The sequence below is a fragment of the Hyperolius riggenbachi genome, chromosome 2 (assembly GCF_040937935.1).
Source record: "Hyperolius riggenbachi isolate aHypRig1 chromosome 2, aHypRig1.pri, whole genome shotgun sequence".
Taxonomy (NCBI): Eukaryota; Metazoa; Chordata; class Amphibia; order Anura; family Hyperoliidae; genus Hyperolius; species Hyperolius riggenbachi.
Genome location: NC_090647.1, coordinates 528,991,076 through 529,008,970, shown reverse-complemented (window position 1 = coordinate 529,008,970; position 17,895 = coordinate 528,991,076). Strand labels below are relative to the sequence as shown.

At 44.9% G+C, this 17,895-nt stretch overlaps 1 protein-coding gene across 16 annotated transcripts in view; it reads left to right on the top strand.

Annotated features, from left to right (window-relative positions):
* Positions 1 to 17,895, top strand: part of EPHA6 (EPH receptor A6) — a 1,277,595-nt gene that overhangs the window by 1,171,091 nt on the left and 88,609 nt on the right. For all 16 annotated transcript variants that reach the window (XM_068270648.1, XM_068270650.1, XM_068270649.1 and 13 more), the window contains one exon: positions 6,907 to 7,116. In XM_068270648.1, the coding sequence (XP_068126749.1) occupies positions 6,907 to 7,116 (210 nt within the window). The remainder of the gene's footprint in view (positions 1 to 6,906; positions 7,117 to 17,895) is intronic.

The following is a 17,895-nucleotide window of genomic DNA, read 5'->3' as shown; positions in this document are numbered from 1 at the left end:
GAGTTCAGCATATTGATTCAATTAGAGAAAAAAAGCGGTGGGCACCAGATCATTTAAGCTTCATTTAATCCAGATGTAATACAATGCAAAAGATGATGGAACTTTAGCAATACATCACCGTTCCAAGGCAGCAGCTGATGTTAACAGAGAAGATGTTAACATCAGCTGCTGCCTTGGAACGGTGATGTATTGCTAAAGTTCCATCATCTTTTGCATTGTATTACATCTGGATTAAATGAAGCTTAAATGATCTGGTGCCCACCGCTTTTTTTCTCTAATTGAATCAATGTATTAACCTGTTAATGTGGAGGCACAGTTACAGAAGCTACTCCAGAGTGTATTCAATTTTGTTGTCCCAGCAGAGGCTCATTGTGTGCGGGGTACAGTCTTGTCTTAGTGGAAAGTGAGTTCAGCATATGTTAGGCTCATGCATACATTTTTTAAGGTGTGTGGGAGTTCGGCAGATGGAGGCATCATGAGAGAAATCTTGTAGCTGTACATGCCATGAGCCAGTAAGCAGGGGCACAGCTACAAGATTTCTCTCATACGTCAAGATGTACAGAGGCGCCGAAAGAGTAAAAATGGCTAAAAAGTTAAAATGTTTTGGTCGCGGTGGTGGACCGGCTGACCATCAACGGACAACAAGGCTGTTGTTTTTCAATAAATATATACAAAATTTATTTGGATAGCTCCCAACAAACAGTCGCAACGCGTTTCACGGGTAGCAACCCGCTTCTTCAGGCAATAGGGGGCAGGAGCAACAACACAGCGTGAAGTCTGGACGAAGCTTGGCACCTCACCTCACAGAGGTGCCAAGCTTCGTCCAGACTTCACGCTGTGTTGTTGCTCCTGCCCCCTATTGCCTGAAGAAGCGGGTTGCTACCCGTGAAACGCGTTGCGACTGTTTGTTGGGAGCTATCCAAATAAATTTTGTATATATTTATTGAAAAACAACAGCCTTGTTGTCCGTTGATGGTCAGCCGGTCCACCACCGCGACCAAAACATTTTAACTTTTTAGCCATTTTTACTCTTTCGGCGCCTCTGTACATCTTGACGTATCCAGAAATCCACCCTTGGTGGAAGGGTGTTCTGCCCTACTTTTCTTCTATCCACAGAGAGCGACGTTTGATTCCTGAGTGGGGACAGGCTTGTTCTCCCCACCTGCATTTTCAGTGGTTGCTTTTGCGGCAACCCTGACTTGTGAGTATATTACTTACTTTCACTATTCCCATCCCCCACTAATACATACTACACTATATTGGGCTCTCGGTCTTCTATCTTTTCAAGATTTCTCTCATGATTCCTCCATCTGCTGAACTCTTTCTCCCATATTTCAGTCACATAATTCAGTCTGCATGGCCCACATCACTTTCAGGTAAAACTGCCAACATAAAAGAAGAGACCAAATAAATGAGGATAAAATGAATTGTTAACCATGGAAAGAAAAAAACGCACAAAGCAACATCCAGGTGGACAAGAGTAAATGTTTATTTACCAATGAGAGGCAAAAGTAAAAAAAAAACGTAGCCTGAAAACAGCAAAAGTTTACAGCATCTCATCAGACGTGTTTAATGTTATGTTTAAAGTAAGTTTACTATCACCGCTGAACTCCCAGCCGTTTACCGGGAACAAATGCCGTACACAGCCTAACCTTAAACGAGCCTACTAACTATTTTATTTACTGCACTGAGTGTTTACATTACCGCCGCGGAGCTGTGGAATTTGTTTTATACCGTTGGTTTTATGTTGTTTAGGTCAGCGTTGTGCACTGAGAATTTCTCCATTTCTCCATTACTCTGCAGACAGATTAATATAGCAGATAATAATAGCCGCAGAATCTAGACTCATGACAGAAGACTCTATCATTGTCACGCTTTTAACCTGAAAGCTTCTGCTGCCCCAGGGCTGCTCCCATCCGGTAATGGAGTCTTATCTCCTGCACGAGGGCTGGAGGTGCTGCTTTTACAAAGGAGTTATGCTATAAAGATGGCTATTGAAGCGCTAGGGCCGCGCGGCTGGTGGTGAATACCTTCTGTACCGTGTAAAATCTTTCCTATCACTGATTGATCTTTGCCTTCCTTTAAATAGTAATTATCTCTAGAAAAACTCTATAAGGAAGTAGTTTTGTAGAAAGTGGTCCTCGACCAATACTAATAAAAAGAAAGCTGTTGAGAGGCAATCACAGGTGGTCCCAACTACTAAGCTTATCTTCTTCCAATACAGAGGACTATACTTCAAATCAGGAGTTTTTTGGCTACACATGTTATGGGTATGAAGATGATGATGGCCACACTTGTTTTACGACCCTTCACAGCCTCAAGGCTGTAAAGGGCTCCAAGGCGGAGTCAAGGGAAGGGGTATGAACATCGGGGGAGGGCGGGGTCCTATCAAAGTTTCACTGGGGGGCCTGGTCGGAAATGCCCATTTTGAGTTCCGCGGAAATTCCGATTTCCGCCAATGCCAATTTCCTTTTTCTGATTTACGATTTCTGTTTTTACAATTTCCGTTTTTTCAATTTTCTAACTTTTGGGGAGTATTTTAATAGTCATTTTTTGCATCAGAGAATGCTAAAAAAATGAAAAAAAAAGGGATAATTGGAAAGACGGAAGTCGGAAAAAGGAAAATCAGGGCTGGAGCACACCGAGCGGCTTTTTCTGCGTTTCTGCAGCCGCTTGCGGCTGCGGATACGCTTGGTCAATGTATCTCAATGGGGTGGTTCACACCAGAGCGGGAGGCGTTTTGCTGAAACGCATACTCCCGGGGTGAGGCATTTTTTGGATTGTGGATGCGCTTCTGCCTCAATGTTAAGTATAGGAAAAACGCAAACCGCTCTGAAAAACGCTAGATCAGAGCGGTTTGCCAAGCGGTTTTGCTACAGTAGCTGTTCAGTAACAGCTTTCCTGTAACAATATCTGAAATCTACTACACCAAAAACGCTGCACAAAACCGCAAAATGCTAGCTGAAACGCTACAGAAAAATAAGAAAAAGTGTTTCAAAATCTGCTAGCATTTTTGCGGATCTGCTAGCGGGTTTTGGTGTGCAACAGGCCTCTGTCTTGTGACTTGTCTAAAATTACTGCGGTGATCCACGTTTTTGCAGAAAAGTTCTGCATTCTCTGATTGGTCCAATGCTCTAGAGTTCTGTGATTGGGCTAAAATCAAGTTGCTGTAAATCGGATTTCCATGGAATTCCAATTTGCGACTTCCGATCGGAAATGCAAAAATTTAAAGGGACTCTGAGCACCTCTCATGGGTATGCCTAGAGACTCTGACCAGTACTGCAAAGTACTTAAAGATGCATACCTTTCTGTAGCTTGTGCTCTCCTTTTTCATGTGATGCCTGAATCGCCATTCTACACCAAATAGTTTTCGTTCGATTTCAATTTAAAAATCATGGGAGCCATCTTGGCTATGTTATAACTTCCGGGTCACCCCTGTTTTCTCTGTTAGAGAAGTGCATCACTGAATGGAGCAGAAAGAGGAAGTGACACGCATGGCCATTGCAAGAGGCTCCTCCAGAGGGGTCATAGCACGACTTTGTTGGAAGTCGTCTGGCTTAAAGGCATGCCCATGAGAGGTGCTCGGAGTCCCTTTAAATTCCACGGAATCCGAATGAGCATCTCTTACCTCTGCGATTGCTGGAGGTCCCAGAGCTGCCGGAGGCCCCAACTACTAACATTCCCTTCCTCCAATACAGGGGACTATACTTCAGATCAGGTGTTTTGTGGCAACACTTGTTATGGGAGTGACAATCATGATGGCCACACTTGTTTATGACTCTTGTGAGATGGGCCCCAAGACAGTGGAGGGCACCAAGGGGAGGCAAGGGAAGGGGTGTGAACATTGGGGGGCCCGATCAAAGTTTTGCATGGGGGGGGGGGGGTGGATCATGAATTGTAGTTATGCCACTGGAGCTGTTCCATACTTATGTATGATTATGTCTAGGTTTTTAAACGGCGCTACAAAGGTAAATACAATATACAGTAGGTAAAAAGTCAACACTCAATATAGTCCACTCTCCCTTTGTTAAAGGGTGATATTGCTGAACAAATGTTCTTGCGTGTCTGCGCCTCTAGCTGGGTGTAGCTGCACCCTTCTGTGTAAGTTCCAAATTTTAGACAGCGCTCCACTTCAGTTAATAAGCAGAAGATAGTTGAATGTCCCTATAGGGACCGCACTCACCCGTCCACTCTGACCACTGTGAGGCTGGTCAAGATAAGTTCTGATATCCTCCTTGCTCGAACTCCTCCTCTGTTTGGCATGCACTGCTGCAGATAAGTGATCCTCCGTCCTAAGCTGTCTCCCCTTCAGATTGTAGATTATCAATACACCTTCCGTTCGGATCGACGCAGGCACAGCTTCCATGTGCTTCCGACTTCCTCCCACCGGCGTCCGTCACCTTGGTTACGTATGTATGATTATGGCCATCTACATGATACTATGCTATCCACCATTTCAAATTATGTCCTAGAGTTTTTCTTTCAAGCTCCATCTATAAATGTGTCTAGCAGTCTGGTTTTTGACGTACCTAAGGCTTTTTATTTTTCTACTAGTTTAGTTACCATTTTACTACTCCTCTGCCCAGCAAAACCTATAGAACAATTGCAATTCATTCAGGCAGGGGCGTAGCAATAGGGGGTGCAGAGGTAGCGACCGCATCGGGCCCTTGGGTCAGAGGGGCACCGAGGGGCCCTCCCTCAAGCACAATATTAGCTTTCTATTGGCCCTGTGCTGATAATAATTATTTCTATAGATGGTTTACATAGTAGTAATCATTAACAATCTGTTCCCCATCCCCTTCTTGCACCTCTGACACTGTGGAAATCCTTGGCAGGTTTTGGGCGCCGCGTCAATTGTTATGTATAGAGTGCTCTGGGGGGCCCCATGTAAAACTTGCACCGGGGTCCATAGCTCCTTAGCTAAGCCATGGCATTCAGGTTAGTAAATGAGTTTGATTTAAGTTATCCTTGCTGAAGAAAATAAAACAGATAACATGTAACACTGAATACACGGAAGTTCTACTTAAAATAAGTCAAGGTCCTGTGCAGAAGTGAGTAGTATCTATTATGGAATTATGGCTTTTTCCTATTAAGGTCAAATCCTTCCAAGATGAATTGTAGCTTCTCTTCTAAATTAAAAAAAAAAAAAAAAAAGTTCTGTGGATAGGTTGATTATCAAAACTACTAGTGCATCCATGTGTGTTCAGTGGGAGGTGACACTCTTGCCTTGCTGTGCCGGTTACCACGGTTTGAATCCCAGCCCAGGCACTATCTGCATGGGGTTTGTATGGTCTTCTCGAGTGTATATGGATTTCCACCTACATTCCAAAAACATACAGATAAGTTATTTGTCGTCACCCCAAATTGGCCCTAGACTATGATGGACATATGACTATAGTAGTGATTAGATTGTGAGCCCCTCTGAATAAAGCTAGTGACATGACAATGTACTCTTTCCACTATTTGTATCCACGGTTTGCATAGCAGGTGGTCCCGGTGCTCATTATTTTATCGGGCATCTTGGACTCTAAAATTATCACTGCTAATTGCAGCTATTAAAATTGCCACCTATGGTTTTTACCAGGCTCCAACGCCCTTTTACCTTGTTTGTGTTTTTTTACACCTTTTATGACCTTAGATCATCTTTTTGTGACTCCTCTGCTATGTGAATCTGCCCCCCCCCATTCCATGTACAGCCCCCCTCTTTTGTGTGTAACATCCATGTACAGCAACCCCTCTGTTTAATGTACTGCTCCCTTGGACAGTAGTCCCCCTTTTCCATGTGTTGCACCTTATTTGTAGCCTCACTGTTCCATTTGCAATACACACTTTTATGAGCGTCAATCCCTATTCCATGTCCAGCCATCCCTTTGGGCAGTAGCTGTCCTATGACTGGCCTTGTGCGGCAAGAAATCCAGCCCTGTAAGGACCTATGATGATAGAGCAAATCGGTGTCTCAGGCTTTAATGTGGACCTGAACTCTTGCACTGGACAAAAGGAAAACAGAGAAATGCACCCTGTATGTATTTAGAGAGTTTAGCCTGTATAATTCACCCTCATCTGTGACCAATCACAAATTGTAATATGATATTTCAGCTGTGTCAGCTGACTGCCATGGCAGATAAGCTAATTTCAAAGCACAGGATGTTAACAATATGGGCTTGATTCACAAATTGGTGCTAACCTACTTAGCACGTCTAAAGTCTTTAGGCACGCTAACCAGGGTGCTAAGTAGGTTAGCACCGGTTTTCTCAATCAGATCGCGCGCTAAGTACTGCGCGCAAAGTCCTATGGTTTAGTCCCATAGGCTTTAATGGGCACTTCGCGCAGAGCGCCCTGCGCTCTGTGCACTGCGCACGTAAAGATTTAAGTGCATAAAGTTTTGCGCGCGTAAAGTCTTACGCGCGAAAAGCTTGTTTAGACGTGCTAAGGGGGTTTTCACAGGCGTGCTAACAGTTAGCACCGCTTTGTGTATCAAGCCCTATGTCTGCTTCCATGAAAGCAGGAAGTAGACACACTGCAGATTTATTGCAGGATTTGTGTCAGCTGTAACAAAGAAATGTTTTTCTGTAAAGGTTATTATGCTGTTGCGTATCTTTAGAGCAGAGAGGAAGTTCTGAGTTCAGGTCCGCTTTTATCTGGGGTCAGACTAACTTTTTTCATTATGGTCACCTGAAGAGTGGTTATGCAACCTATTCTGACAGCTGGAATACTCAGTATTGTAGTTCTTTCAAAATCTCAGATATCAGAAGTGACTTTGAGATTATTGTTATTCATGTTCTAAAATACTGAGACTTGATTGTTCAAACTTTATTGTTCAGTGCTTGATATGAACAGAATATGTGTATGTTAAGCAAAGATATCCTTCCTGAATTGTGATTTTGTGGTGTTCTTGTCTCCACACAGAAACATGATGGCCACTTTACTGTCATCCAGTTGGTGGGGATGCTACGAGGAATTGCCTCAGGGATGAAATACCTCTCCGATATGGGCTATGTCCATCGAGACCTGGCAGCCAGGAACATTCTGGTCAATAGCAATCTGGTGTGCAAAGTGTCAGATTTTGGACTTTCCCGAGTGTTAGAAGACGATCCTGAAGCTGCTTACACAACCACAGTAAGTGCATTCCATGCATGCGCAGGTATGATGTGTCTACAGTCCAGGTGTGCAGTCAAAGTAAAATAAACAAAATGAGATGCTTACCTAAGTAGAGGAAAGCCTCAGGATCCTGCAGAGGCTTCCACATCCTCCTAGCCCTTGATCGTTGCCACATGGGACCCCCAGAACATATCCATATATCTTGTTGGATATGTTATCGTACCCACCCTCCTCTTCATGCATGAGTTGGAGTACGGCCACACCTGCGCAGTAAGAGGGTGCAGTACTGCCATGAGGTTCCTGGGCAGCGGCGGTGGTCTAGACTAGAGCCTAGGTTTTCAACATGTGGTACACGTACCCCGGGGGGTACTTCTGATGGTTACAGGGGGTACTCAGGCTTGATGTACTTAACCAAGAATAACAAATTTCGAGTTTTAGAAAATCATAAATCTTATTTAATCACCAACAAATTAGTATGTTAGCTAATTAAAAGCAATAGTAAATGCTTGGAAATTGTTTAGAACCAATTATCATGTACTACGATTAAATATATATTTGTCAAAGGGTACTTGTGATGATGTTTACTGTGCTAGGGGGTACTTGGCGAGTACAGGGTTTTAAAAGGGGTATATACCAATAAAATGTTGAGAAACACTGGTCTAGAGGATTACATGAGAAGCCTCTGACGAATCCAGTGGCTTTCCTCTTACGGTCGGTAATTATCTCATCTTTTTTTTATTTTATTCCTCCTCTCTTTAAAGTGGAACTGAAAGGATTAAAAAAACAGTGCTTCACTTACCTGGGGCTTCTACCAGCCCCTTGCAGCCTTCCTGTACCGCACCGGTCCTCCACGATCCACCGTTCTCCTGCAGCCAGCTACTTTCGGTCCGGTCATACCATCGACTTGTAAGTCAACAGCAACTGCGCCTGCGTGCCCCGAGCCACATGTAGCTTTCTACGCGTTCCGCGTCATTGGTGCAGGAGGTGGGTGGTATGCACTAAGGTGGTGTAGCAACGGCCACTTTGCGTCGGTCTGATGCTTGGTCACGCTGGGTACCACTAACATTGGGAAGAGAGGCTTCCGGCCTATATCGGAGAAAGGTGCCGCCCCTTCTGGAAACCATGGGTAATCGTGACGCCGCATCGCGCACATAGAGGGCAGGGAGTCAAATCTCATCCTCCTTGGTCATTGCAACCAACACGAAATTAGTCACTGAGCCCCGCTATAGTTGTAATTCTCATTACGACCTATGGCCTATTAGCTGATTCTTAGTATAAGTAGTAATGCTCGTGTGATAAACAAAGTAATATAATGATTTGTTTTGATGTTTTAATCTTGTCTGTAAGCTTTTTAAAGCAAGGATACATTTGTCATTAATACCTGAAAATTTGCAAAATGCAGGTTCATGCATGAGGGAAATCGCAGGCAGAGTTCTCACTGACAAGTCAGAATGGTCACTTAGTGTGAGATGTCAAATCAGCAAATCAGACTGCGGGCTGGAGCACACTAAGAGTGCTTCTGAGCGCTTTTAAAATTGCCATCGCTTTGAAAAGCGCTTAGCTAATGTATTTGAATGGGATGGATCACACCAGAGCGACGAGCTTTTTAACGCAAACGCAAACTCAGGTCCTGCAGCATTTCTGCTGATTTGTGAGGCGGTTCAGCCACAACGTTACGTATAGGAAAGTGGAACATTGCTCGGAAAAAGCCCTAAATCAGAGAGATTTTCCAAAGTGTTTTTTGTTACAGAAGCTGTTCAGTTACAGCTCTACTGTAACGAAATATAAAAAACGCTACTCCAAAACGCTCCAAAAATCGCTAGGCATGTGAAGAAAATCGCTCTACACATGCCTAGAATCACTGTGAAAAAAACCTCTTCAAAAAACGCTGAGCGTTTGTGATTACACCAGCGCTTTTTGGTGTGCGCTGGTGTGCGCTGGGCCTTTGAAACATTGAGGGTTTTGAAAACAAAATGCAGTTGCACATTTGCTTGTTTTATGACCCTTGTGAGATGGGCCCCCAGGCCGTGAGAGTCACTAGGGGTAGGCATGGGAAAGGTGTGAACATTTGGGGGTCGGTCCAGGAGCGGTTAAACTACTCATAATAGTTTATATACAGTGACCAGATTTTTGTAGGTTCAACCTGGGACAGGGTGGCGGGGGGGAAGGGGGGGCAGCGCCAAAAAAAGTGGGGCTGCACGCCGGAAAATGGGCGTGGCCATGACATTCTATGGGCGGAGCTAACGTAATGATGTAACAGCGAGGCATAAGAAAGCAGTGTTTACGCCATGATGTGGTCAAACGAGGATTCACATCATGGGTGTGCAGAAACTGTGTGATGCTATTTAATAGAATACCGTAACCCCAAAGCAGCAAACATAGCCCACTATGACCATTAAATAATAAATGCAGCATCAGTTACCCCAGACACCACAAAATAAACGCAATGGGCAACATGTCAGCACAAAATAAATGCATTGCAGGCAACATTTCAGCACAAAATAAATGCAATGGGGGCAAACATGTCAGTAGAAAATAAACGCATTGCGGGCAACATTTAATTCAGCACAAAATAAACGCATTGCGGGCAAAATATCAGCACAAAATAAACGCATTGTGGGCAATATATCAGCACAAAATAAACACATTGTGGGCAACATATTAGCACAAAATAAACGCAATGGGGGCAAACATGTCAGCACAAAATAAACGCAATGGGGGCAAACATGTCAGCACAAAATAAACGCATTGCGGGCAACATTTCAGCACAAAATGAATGCAATGGGGGCAAACATGTCAGCACAAAATAAACGCATTGCGGGCAACATTTCAGCACAAAGTCAGAGTCTCCAGTACAGGGCTCCGCCTCCGGACGCCATCTTCCCGTAGCCCTGCTCTGCCTGTGCCTGCCGGAGGACGATGTAGGCTGCTGGAGCGGGGCTGCAGGGAATGAACTAGCACTATGAGACGCTGCGGCTAGTTCATGTACAGTGACCAGAGTCCCGAGGCCGGGACGTCCTGCTGCTGAAAGCGGGACGTTTCCCGGGACCTCATGCAGCCTGGGACAGCTCCCCCCGAAGGCGGGACGTGTCCCATGTAAAGCGGGACGTATTGTCACCGTAGTTTATACAAAACATTTAAAGTGAAACTGAAGTTAAAAAAAACAAACAAACAAAGAGATTCACCTACCTGGGGCTTCTGCGAGCCCCTTGCAGCCTTCCTGTGCAGTGCTAGTCCTCCACGATCCTCTGTCACCCCTACCGCCAGCTAGTTTCGGATTCGCCGATGGGCCACTGCACCTGTTTTGCTCTGGCTACACGTAGCTTTGCTCGCGTTCCTATCCACAAAAGCGCCCTGTGCAGGACGCTATTACAGATGGGAATGCGAACAAGGCTATGAGTGGCAGGGCTGCGTAGGTGCAGTGGCCCATCGACTTACAAGTCAACCTAAGCGAAGCTAGCTGGCGGTGGGAGAACGGAGGATCCTGGAGCACCGGCGAGGGCACAGGACAGCTACACGGGGCTGGCAGAAGCCCCAGGTAAGTGAAACGCTTTGTTTTTTATTTATTTTCAGTTCCGCTTTAAGAACAAAATTTGTATCGTTCGTTTTGTACATGAAGACAACTTTGTGTCTCTGAAATGTTGTAATTCAAGTCGTTTGTAAGTAGGAGTCTGTATTCACTCACCCAGTGGCACGATTAACCGAATGCAAGCGAACCTGAAAATAACTGCTGTGAGATCAGGCAGACAGAGCCGGCGGTAGACTGGGTACACCGAGTCCTACAGTGCCCTTGACCTAGATTTTATTCCAGTCTTTGTGCCACTTGAGGAAGATCGTGGCCTCCAGCGACGTCCCCCGAGACCTGCCAAGCACTTCTCTCTCTGCTGCAGACTGCATCAGTCTTGTCTTCCTGCTATCGATTATGTTAACAGCACCGATATGGCACGCGGCCATGTTTATACGATCCTGTGCCATTTAAACAAGCTTGTAAATTAACTTATACAGCTGTTTATTCATTTTCACGTTTAATTATCGCCACTGATTTATTTATTAGATGTCTCGCCCAGACTTTTCCATTTACTCATTCATTTCTGGGATTGTGAGCAATCATATTATTAGAGATCGGGAGAACGCTGAGCTGTGCTGAATTGCCATCGCATCAAGCTGTTCATACTTAGATGGGATAAACAGCCTTATTGCCATTACCCGATCGGGGTATCAGAATTATTCTTATTGCTTATTAAGTGCAATATTTTTAATGGATTTAAAAGAAACACAAACTGCAAGTGTATATTTTCGATGCAGGCATCATGTGATGACCTTGGCAGTACCATAGCCTAGAACAGGAGTGGGCAAACATTTTGACCCGTGGGCCACAAGGCAATCTTCAATTTGATTGAGGGGCTGGACCAGTGTAGGTAGCCGACACGCTCCTCCCCCCATCCTGGAAACCAAATGTGACCCTAGTCTTAGTTCGACCCCCAGTTCAGGTAGCTAATGAGCTTCCCCCCAGTATACAGTAGGAAGGCAGGTAGGGCTGCTCAAATCCGGATCCAGGAGATACCCGAATAGTTGCTATCCGGATATCTCCCAGTAAACCTGTGCGGGGTGGGCGGGGGCATCAATCTTACCTGTCTGAAGTCTTCTGCGTCTGTCCCTCGGCGCCTCCCACGAAGCGTTCCACGCACATCACGTGACATCAAACACTTCTTCCTTCAACCCGGAAGGAGGAAGTGTTTGTAATCACGTGACCGCCGATTGGACCGCATCGTGGGAGGTGCCGAGGGTCGGACCGAAGAAGAAGTCAGACAGGTAAGATTGACCCCCCCGCACGGGTAACTGGGAGATATCCGGATAGAACTATCCGGATGTCTCCCGGATCCGAATTTAAGCAGCCAGGTAGGCAGGTATGGCCCCAGCAGCATTAGGCAGCCCCCTCTCCAGTTTAGGTAGCCATGTTTGCCACAGTATTAGGTGAACCAGAAATACACATAATTGGCAGCATTTCCTCACAAAATGCAATTAACCACTTTACCCCCGCGCGTACGTATTTCTCCGCCCCTTTTTCCATCCTTTAAAAACCAGGGACGGAGAAACACGTACTTTCCGCGTTCCCGACGCTGCCCGCGCTCCCGCTCGTAAACACGCCGCCCGCCGCTAGTAAAACCGCCGCCGCCCGCTCGCCCAGAGATCAATGAACGGGAAAATCCATTCCCGTTCGTTGATCTAAGCCCCGCAATGATCAGCTGCTCTCCTATGGGCAGCGCGATCATTGTGAGAAAAAACTCACGTGTCCAGCCTCCTTATTCTTCCTCCAAGCTTCCGGAAGGAAGCTTGGAGGTCGCATTAAAACAAAAAGTTACTGTGGCCATCTTGTGGCCAAATAGTAAACTACACCCTACACATTTTTCACATACAAATAAATGACTTTTACACATAAAATTAACTCATTACCTCCCACACTCCCCATTTTTTTTTTTTTTTGTAATTAAAAAAAAATTAAAAAATTTACAATTAAAAAAAATACATAAATAGTTACCTTAGGGACTGAACTTTTTAAATATTTATGTCAAGAGGGTATAACACTGTTACTTTATAAACTATGGGCTTGTAATTAGGGATGGACGCAAAACTGAAAAAAATGCACCTTTATTTCCAAATAAAATATTGGCGCCAAACATTGTGATAGGGACATAATTTAAATGGTTTTATAACCGGGACAAAAGGGCAAATACGTTTCATGGGTTTTAATTACAGTAGCATGCATTATTTAAAAACTATAATGGCCGAAAACTGAAAAATAATTATTTTTTTCCCCACATTTTTCCTATTTTCCCATTAAAACACATTTAGAAAAAAATAATTCTTGGCATAATGTCCCACCTAAAGAAAGCCTAATTGGTGGTGAAAAAAACAAGATATAGTTCATGTCATTGGGATAAGTAATAATAAAGTTATAGACGAATGAATGGAAGGAGCGCTGAAAGGTGAAAATTGCTCTGGTGGTCAGGGGGTAAAACCCCTCAGCGGCGAAGTGGTTAATATGGCAGTGTTTCCCCAAAATACACATAATGTGGTAATGTTTGCTCACAAAATACACATATGGAAGCGTATCCACCAAAATTCACACAATTTGTAGCATTTATTTTTTTACCAATAAATACAAATAAAAACATACCAGGAAACGTTTTATTCATAAAATATATTGGGCAGAGTTCCCCTTTGATATTTTCTTCTCCCCTTAGCCCCCAAGCCCCCCTGCAACTGCGGGAGTCGCCGGGCCTATTTGTTACACCCATGCTCATTGCCCATCTCTAGTCTATAACGACCAGTTGGACAGGACCACAACTCCCTGTAGGAGGAGAATGAGTTTACACATAGGTATTTAAATTCTTTATTTTCCCATACTCCTGGTTTTGTTTTAACACGGAAGAAGTGAAGTTTATCACACAACCGAGTGTAACACATGTTTAGCAATATGTTGGTATATATAAAGTAATGCGTGCTAACTGCATAAGTGACAGCTCCAATTATAGCGGGAAGAGTGAAAGGCAGCTGTAGCAAGTTTGACTGACGCACACGGAAACATACGAGTCTATTTATAGAGCATGATTTCAGATCTACAGGGAGCCAATCTCTCCTGTGTACCCGCTAATAATCCCAGTCTAATTCCAGTACATCTGAAAATAAGACGGCACTTTGCAAGGGATGCAGCAGCAATCGCTAGACTCATATAAAATGTATGGGGAATTCCCAGAATCGTATTACCATAAGCCCCGGCCTGTCCATCTACGTCCTCCTGTAATTCCCTGTATGTTGCAGAATGACTTCCATTGGAGAACTGTACATCGATTTTCACTTTCCGCTTTAACCTACATTCACCTTTATGTCAGCTAATGCACTTACGCTCCATCCAGCGAGAGAGGCATGGTGGTAGCGCTGGATGCAGCTATCCATATTAATAGAGTATTGTCTTGTAGCCGGAGAGGCAGCTCGCCAAAGTGGAGCGTTTAAAGCTCTGGGATGAATCGTGCAGATCGCTTCACATGTATAAGAGTTAGACGGCAAGGCAAGCTAGGTTGAGCTGTGCAGAGAGAACTGCCCAATGGGAATTCACCTTTCCCTTCTCAGGTGTAAGCTAAAACCTTATTGGCTGCTGTAGGATTCCTCAGAGCTCTTCTTCACTGAATAAGCCCTGTGTTTGATAGTCTCTTGGTACTTGGAAGAACAGTACCAAAACTATAGTAACCTGAGTGTCCTGGGGATGTAAAGTTAGATGCTTACCTACATAGAGGACATTTGGGTGCAGGCGGCGCCAGGGCTGGTTCTAGACTTTTTGCTGCCCGAGGCAAACTTGTGAGGTTATGCCCCCTCCTCATTCAGGACAACAGTGCTACCTTCTCACTTCCTCACTTCAGCTGTGCAAGTCAAATGAAACACTGCTGCTCTCCTGAGTCCTGCCCCCCTTCCCTCCCTCCTCTCCTCACTCACTGTCAGACTCCTCACACAGCACAACAAGCTGCTTTTCCCCAATGATGACCTCTTCACCTCGCTCTCTCTCCTCTCGCTTCTCGCTCCTACTCTGGCTGCATGCTGTTACAAAAATGCTGCCCCTGTCATCTCTGCACCTGTAATCTCTGCACCTGTAATCTCTGCACCTGATGCAAATGTCTCACCTTGTTTCATGAGAGAATCTGGCGCCACCATAGGTCCTCATGCAAAAAAAATTTCAATTATCTTTTATTGAGCTTTCAGAAATACATAAAAAATAGCTGCACTAACAGAGTGCAACATATAATAATAATATTATGTAACTACAAGGATATAAACAAATAAAGCAATGTGTCAGTGTCAGATGCCACCATAAAAGACAAGTGCAATATAACAGGTAATCGGGTAATATGCTGTGCTGCCCATTCGGTCCATTGGTTCCACACCCTATCAAAGGAGGGTTGGGTTTCCCTGATAACAGGTAATCTTCTCTAGAGAATAGATATACTGGATTCGTAAGATCAATTCGGACCTAGAAGGAGGAAGGGATCTCTATGTTTTAGCTAAAATAGCCTTAGTAGCATTACAGATCTGACCAGAAGCTTATTTTGATATTTAGACAGATTGGCTAGCGGTTTATGAAATTCAGGTAGTCCCCGGATAACGAACGAGATAGGTACTGTAGGTTCTTTCTTAACCTGAATCTGTTCTTAAGTTGGAACAATGTGCTATCTCTGTCCCCTGTACCTCCTCTGTGCACCCCTGTGCCTCCAGTGTCCCTCTCTGTGTCACCTCTGCCCTTTGTACCTGCTTATAGAAGTTTAAAAGCCATTTTTTCTTTGAATTTTTTAAAATCGATTTTCTCAAAAACTACAAGACCAATGTGAAAAAAAACACTGAATCCATACCATTCATATCGGCGGGTCGTTCGTAAGTCGGTCATTCGTAAGTCAGAGACTACCTGTAATGTGATCCAAGGATCTGGAATAATCTGAATCCCCATCACATCTGAGGCCAAAGTGAAGGTAAGATCCCAAACCTAATGTGAATTTTGACTATAGCTCAGTCAGTAATTTGGACGCTGTCAAAAGACAGCGCTCAAATTACGATAAAAACAGCGTAATTCGGCCACCAGCAATAGCTGGCAGTTGAATTACGTCTTACCTAGTGTTTTCATTGCAGGCGCGCGCGAGGCGAGAAACACAGACCTAGAGCCCGTTTTTAAACGGGCTTAGGTTTGCTAGTACAGTATAAAATCCATATGAGAGACAGACCTACAGCCCCTGAGTCAAGCTTTTAAGGTACATATACACGTCGGATTTTTCCAAACGACCGGTCGTTTGGACGTCAATTCGGGGCGTGTGTACAAACGGTCGTTCAGCTGATAAGACTGGATTTGACCAATCCGCCAAGCGCATCCGTCAAAACCAATGTTATCAGCTGAACGACGGTTTGTACACACGCCCGATTTGATGTCCAAACGACCAGTCATTCAGACGTCCAAATGTCCGGTCGTTTGGAAAAGTCCGTCGTGGTGTAAGCACCTTTAGCCCATAATCCATACAAAGTGCTTATTGCAAATACTGACATTTCTAGGGCATTTTTTGCTGTCTCAGATTGTTTTTAATGTATTTTGCATTGTGCACTAATTAGCACATGCTGGAAATATTCCCTTTGCCTTACCTGGATGTGTGTCACAATGACATTTTTGTATTGAATACATTTTCTATTTGATGCTAGTACTCTATAATTTTTTTCTTCGGTAGCAATTGATTTATGGCAGATTGAGGGTAGGATTAATAATATATCAATATTAAAGGAAAACTTAAGTGAACTATAAAAAATGATATTTACTCACCTGGGGCTTCCCTCAGCCCCCAGCAGCCGATCGGTGCCCTCGCAGCCCCGCTCTGACGCTCCAGGACCCGCCGCCGCACACCTCTGGTTTGGCTGTCACCGGCCGACAGGCATGGGAACGCGAGTGATTCCTCGCGTTCCCAGCCTGTATATCACCCCCTATGCTGCTATTGCGGCCAGCTGGTCGCAATAGCAGCATAGGGGGCAATATACAGGCTGGGAACGCGAAGAATCACTCGCGTTCCCATGCCTGTCGGCCGGTGACTGCCAAACCGGAAGTGTTCGCCGGCGGGTCCTGGGACATCGGAGTGGGGCTGCGAGGGCACCGATCGTCTGCTGGGGGCTGAGGGAAGCCCCAGGTGAGTAAATCTCATTTTTTATAGTTCACTTAAGTTTTCCTTTAAGGCATACATGAAATAAAGGTGCCTGGAAAAAAGGTCGCAGGAGATTGTCGCTAGTAAAATATTGCTAAAATTAGCAATATTCTACTGCTGGATTCCTATAGTAAAATATCAGTAATGTTTACCGATATTTTACTATAGCTAAACCTAACCCTGCTCTCACACAGAACCCTCCCTATACCAATGCCTAATTTAAACCTTTCCCTGGTGGACCCTAACCCTAAGACCCCCCCCCCCCAGTGGTGCCTAGCCTTAAGACCCCCCCCCCCCCCACCCTCCGATGGTGCCTAGCCCTAAGACCCGCCCAGGTGGTGCGAACCCTAACACTCCCCCCTGGTGGACCCTAACCCTAAGACCCCCCCCCCATGGTGCCTAGCCTTAAGACCCTCCCCCTGATGGTGCCTAGCCCTAAGACTCCCCCCTGGTGGTGCCAACCCTAAGACTCCCCCTGGTGGTGCCTAGCTATAAGACCCTCCCTCTTGACCAATTGTTATTGTTAGTACTACTCACTATGGAACATTTCCCACAATCTCACATCATTCTATCCCCACTGGAAAGGCTTGCTATGTTCTCCTGAGTAAGTAGCATTATAGTACTTACCATGGCCTTTCCACAATATGCTCCCCTGAATGATTGGTATTGCGCAACCCACTGTGGAACATCTCCCACAATACCACCCTATTCTATCACGACTGGAAACACTATGCTCTCCTGAGTGATTGGTATTGTACCATCCCCTGGGAAACATCTCCCACAATCCCACCTCGCTCCATAACCACTAGAAACACTACACCTTCCTGAGTGATTGGTATTGTACTATACACCCTGGGACATCTCATGCCATTCCACCCCATTCCATTCCTTCACCACTGGAAATAATCTGCTTTCCTGAGTGATCGTTATTGTATCTCCCACTTTGGGACATCTACAACTATCCCACCCAATTTCCTCACCACTGGAAACATTATGAATTGGGAAAAACATATCTGTAAAGTGCTGACTGTTGACAATGAAAGGTGGTTGTCAGATTGTGCTTTTGAACATCTGA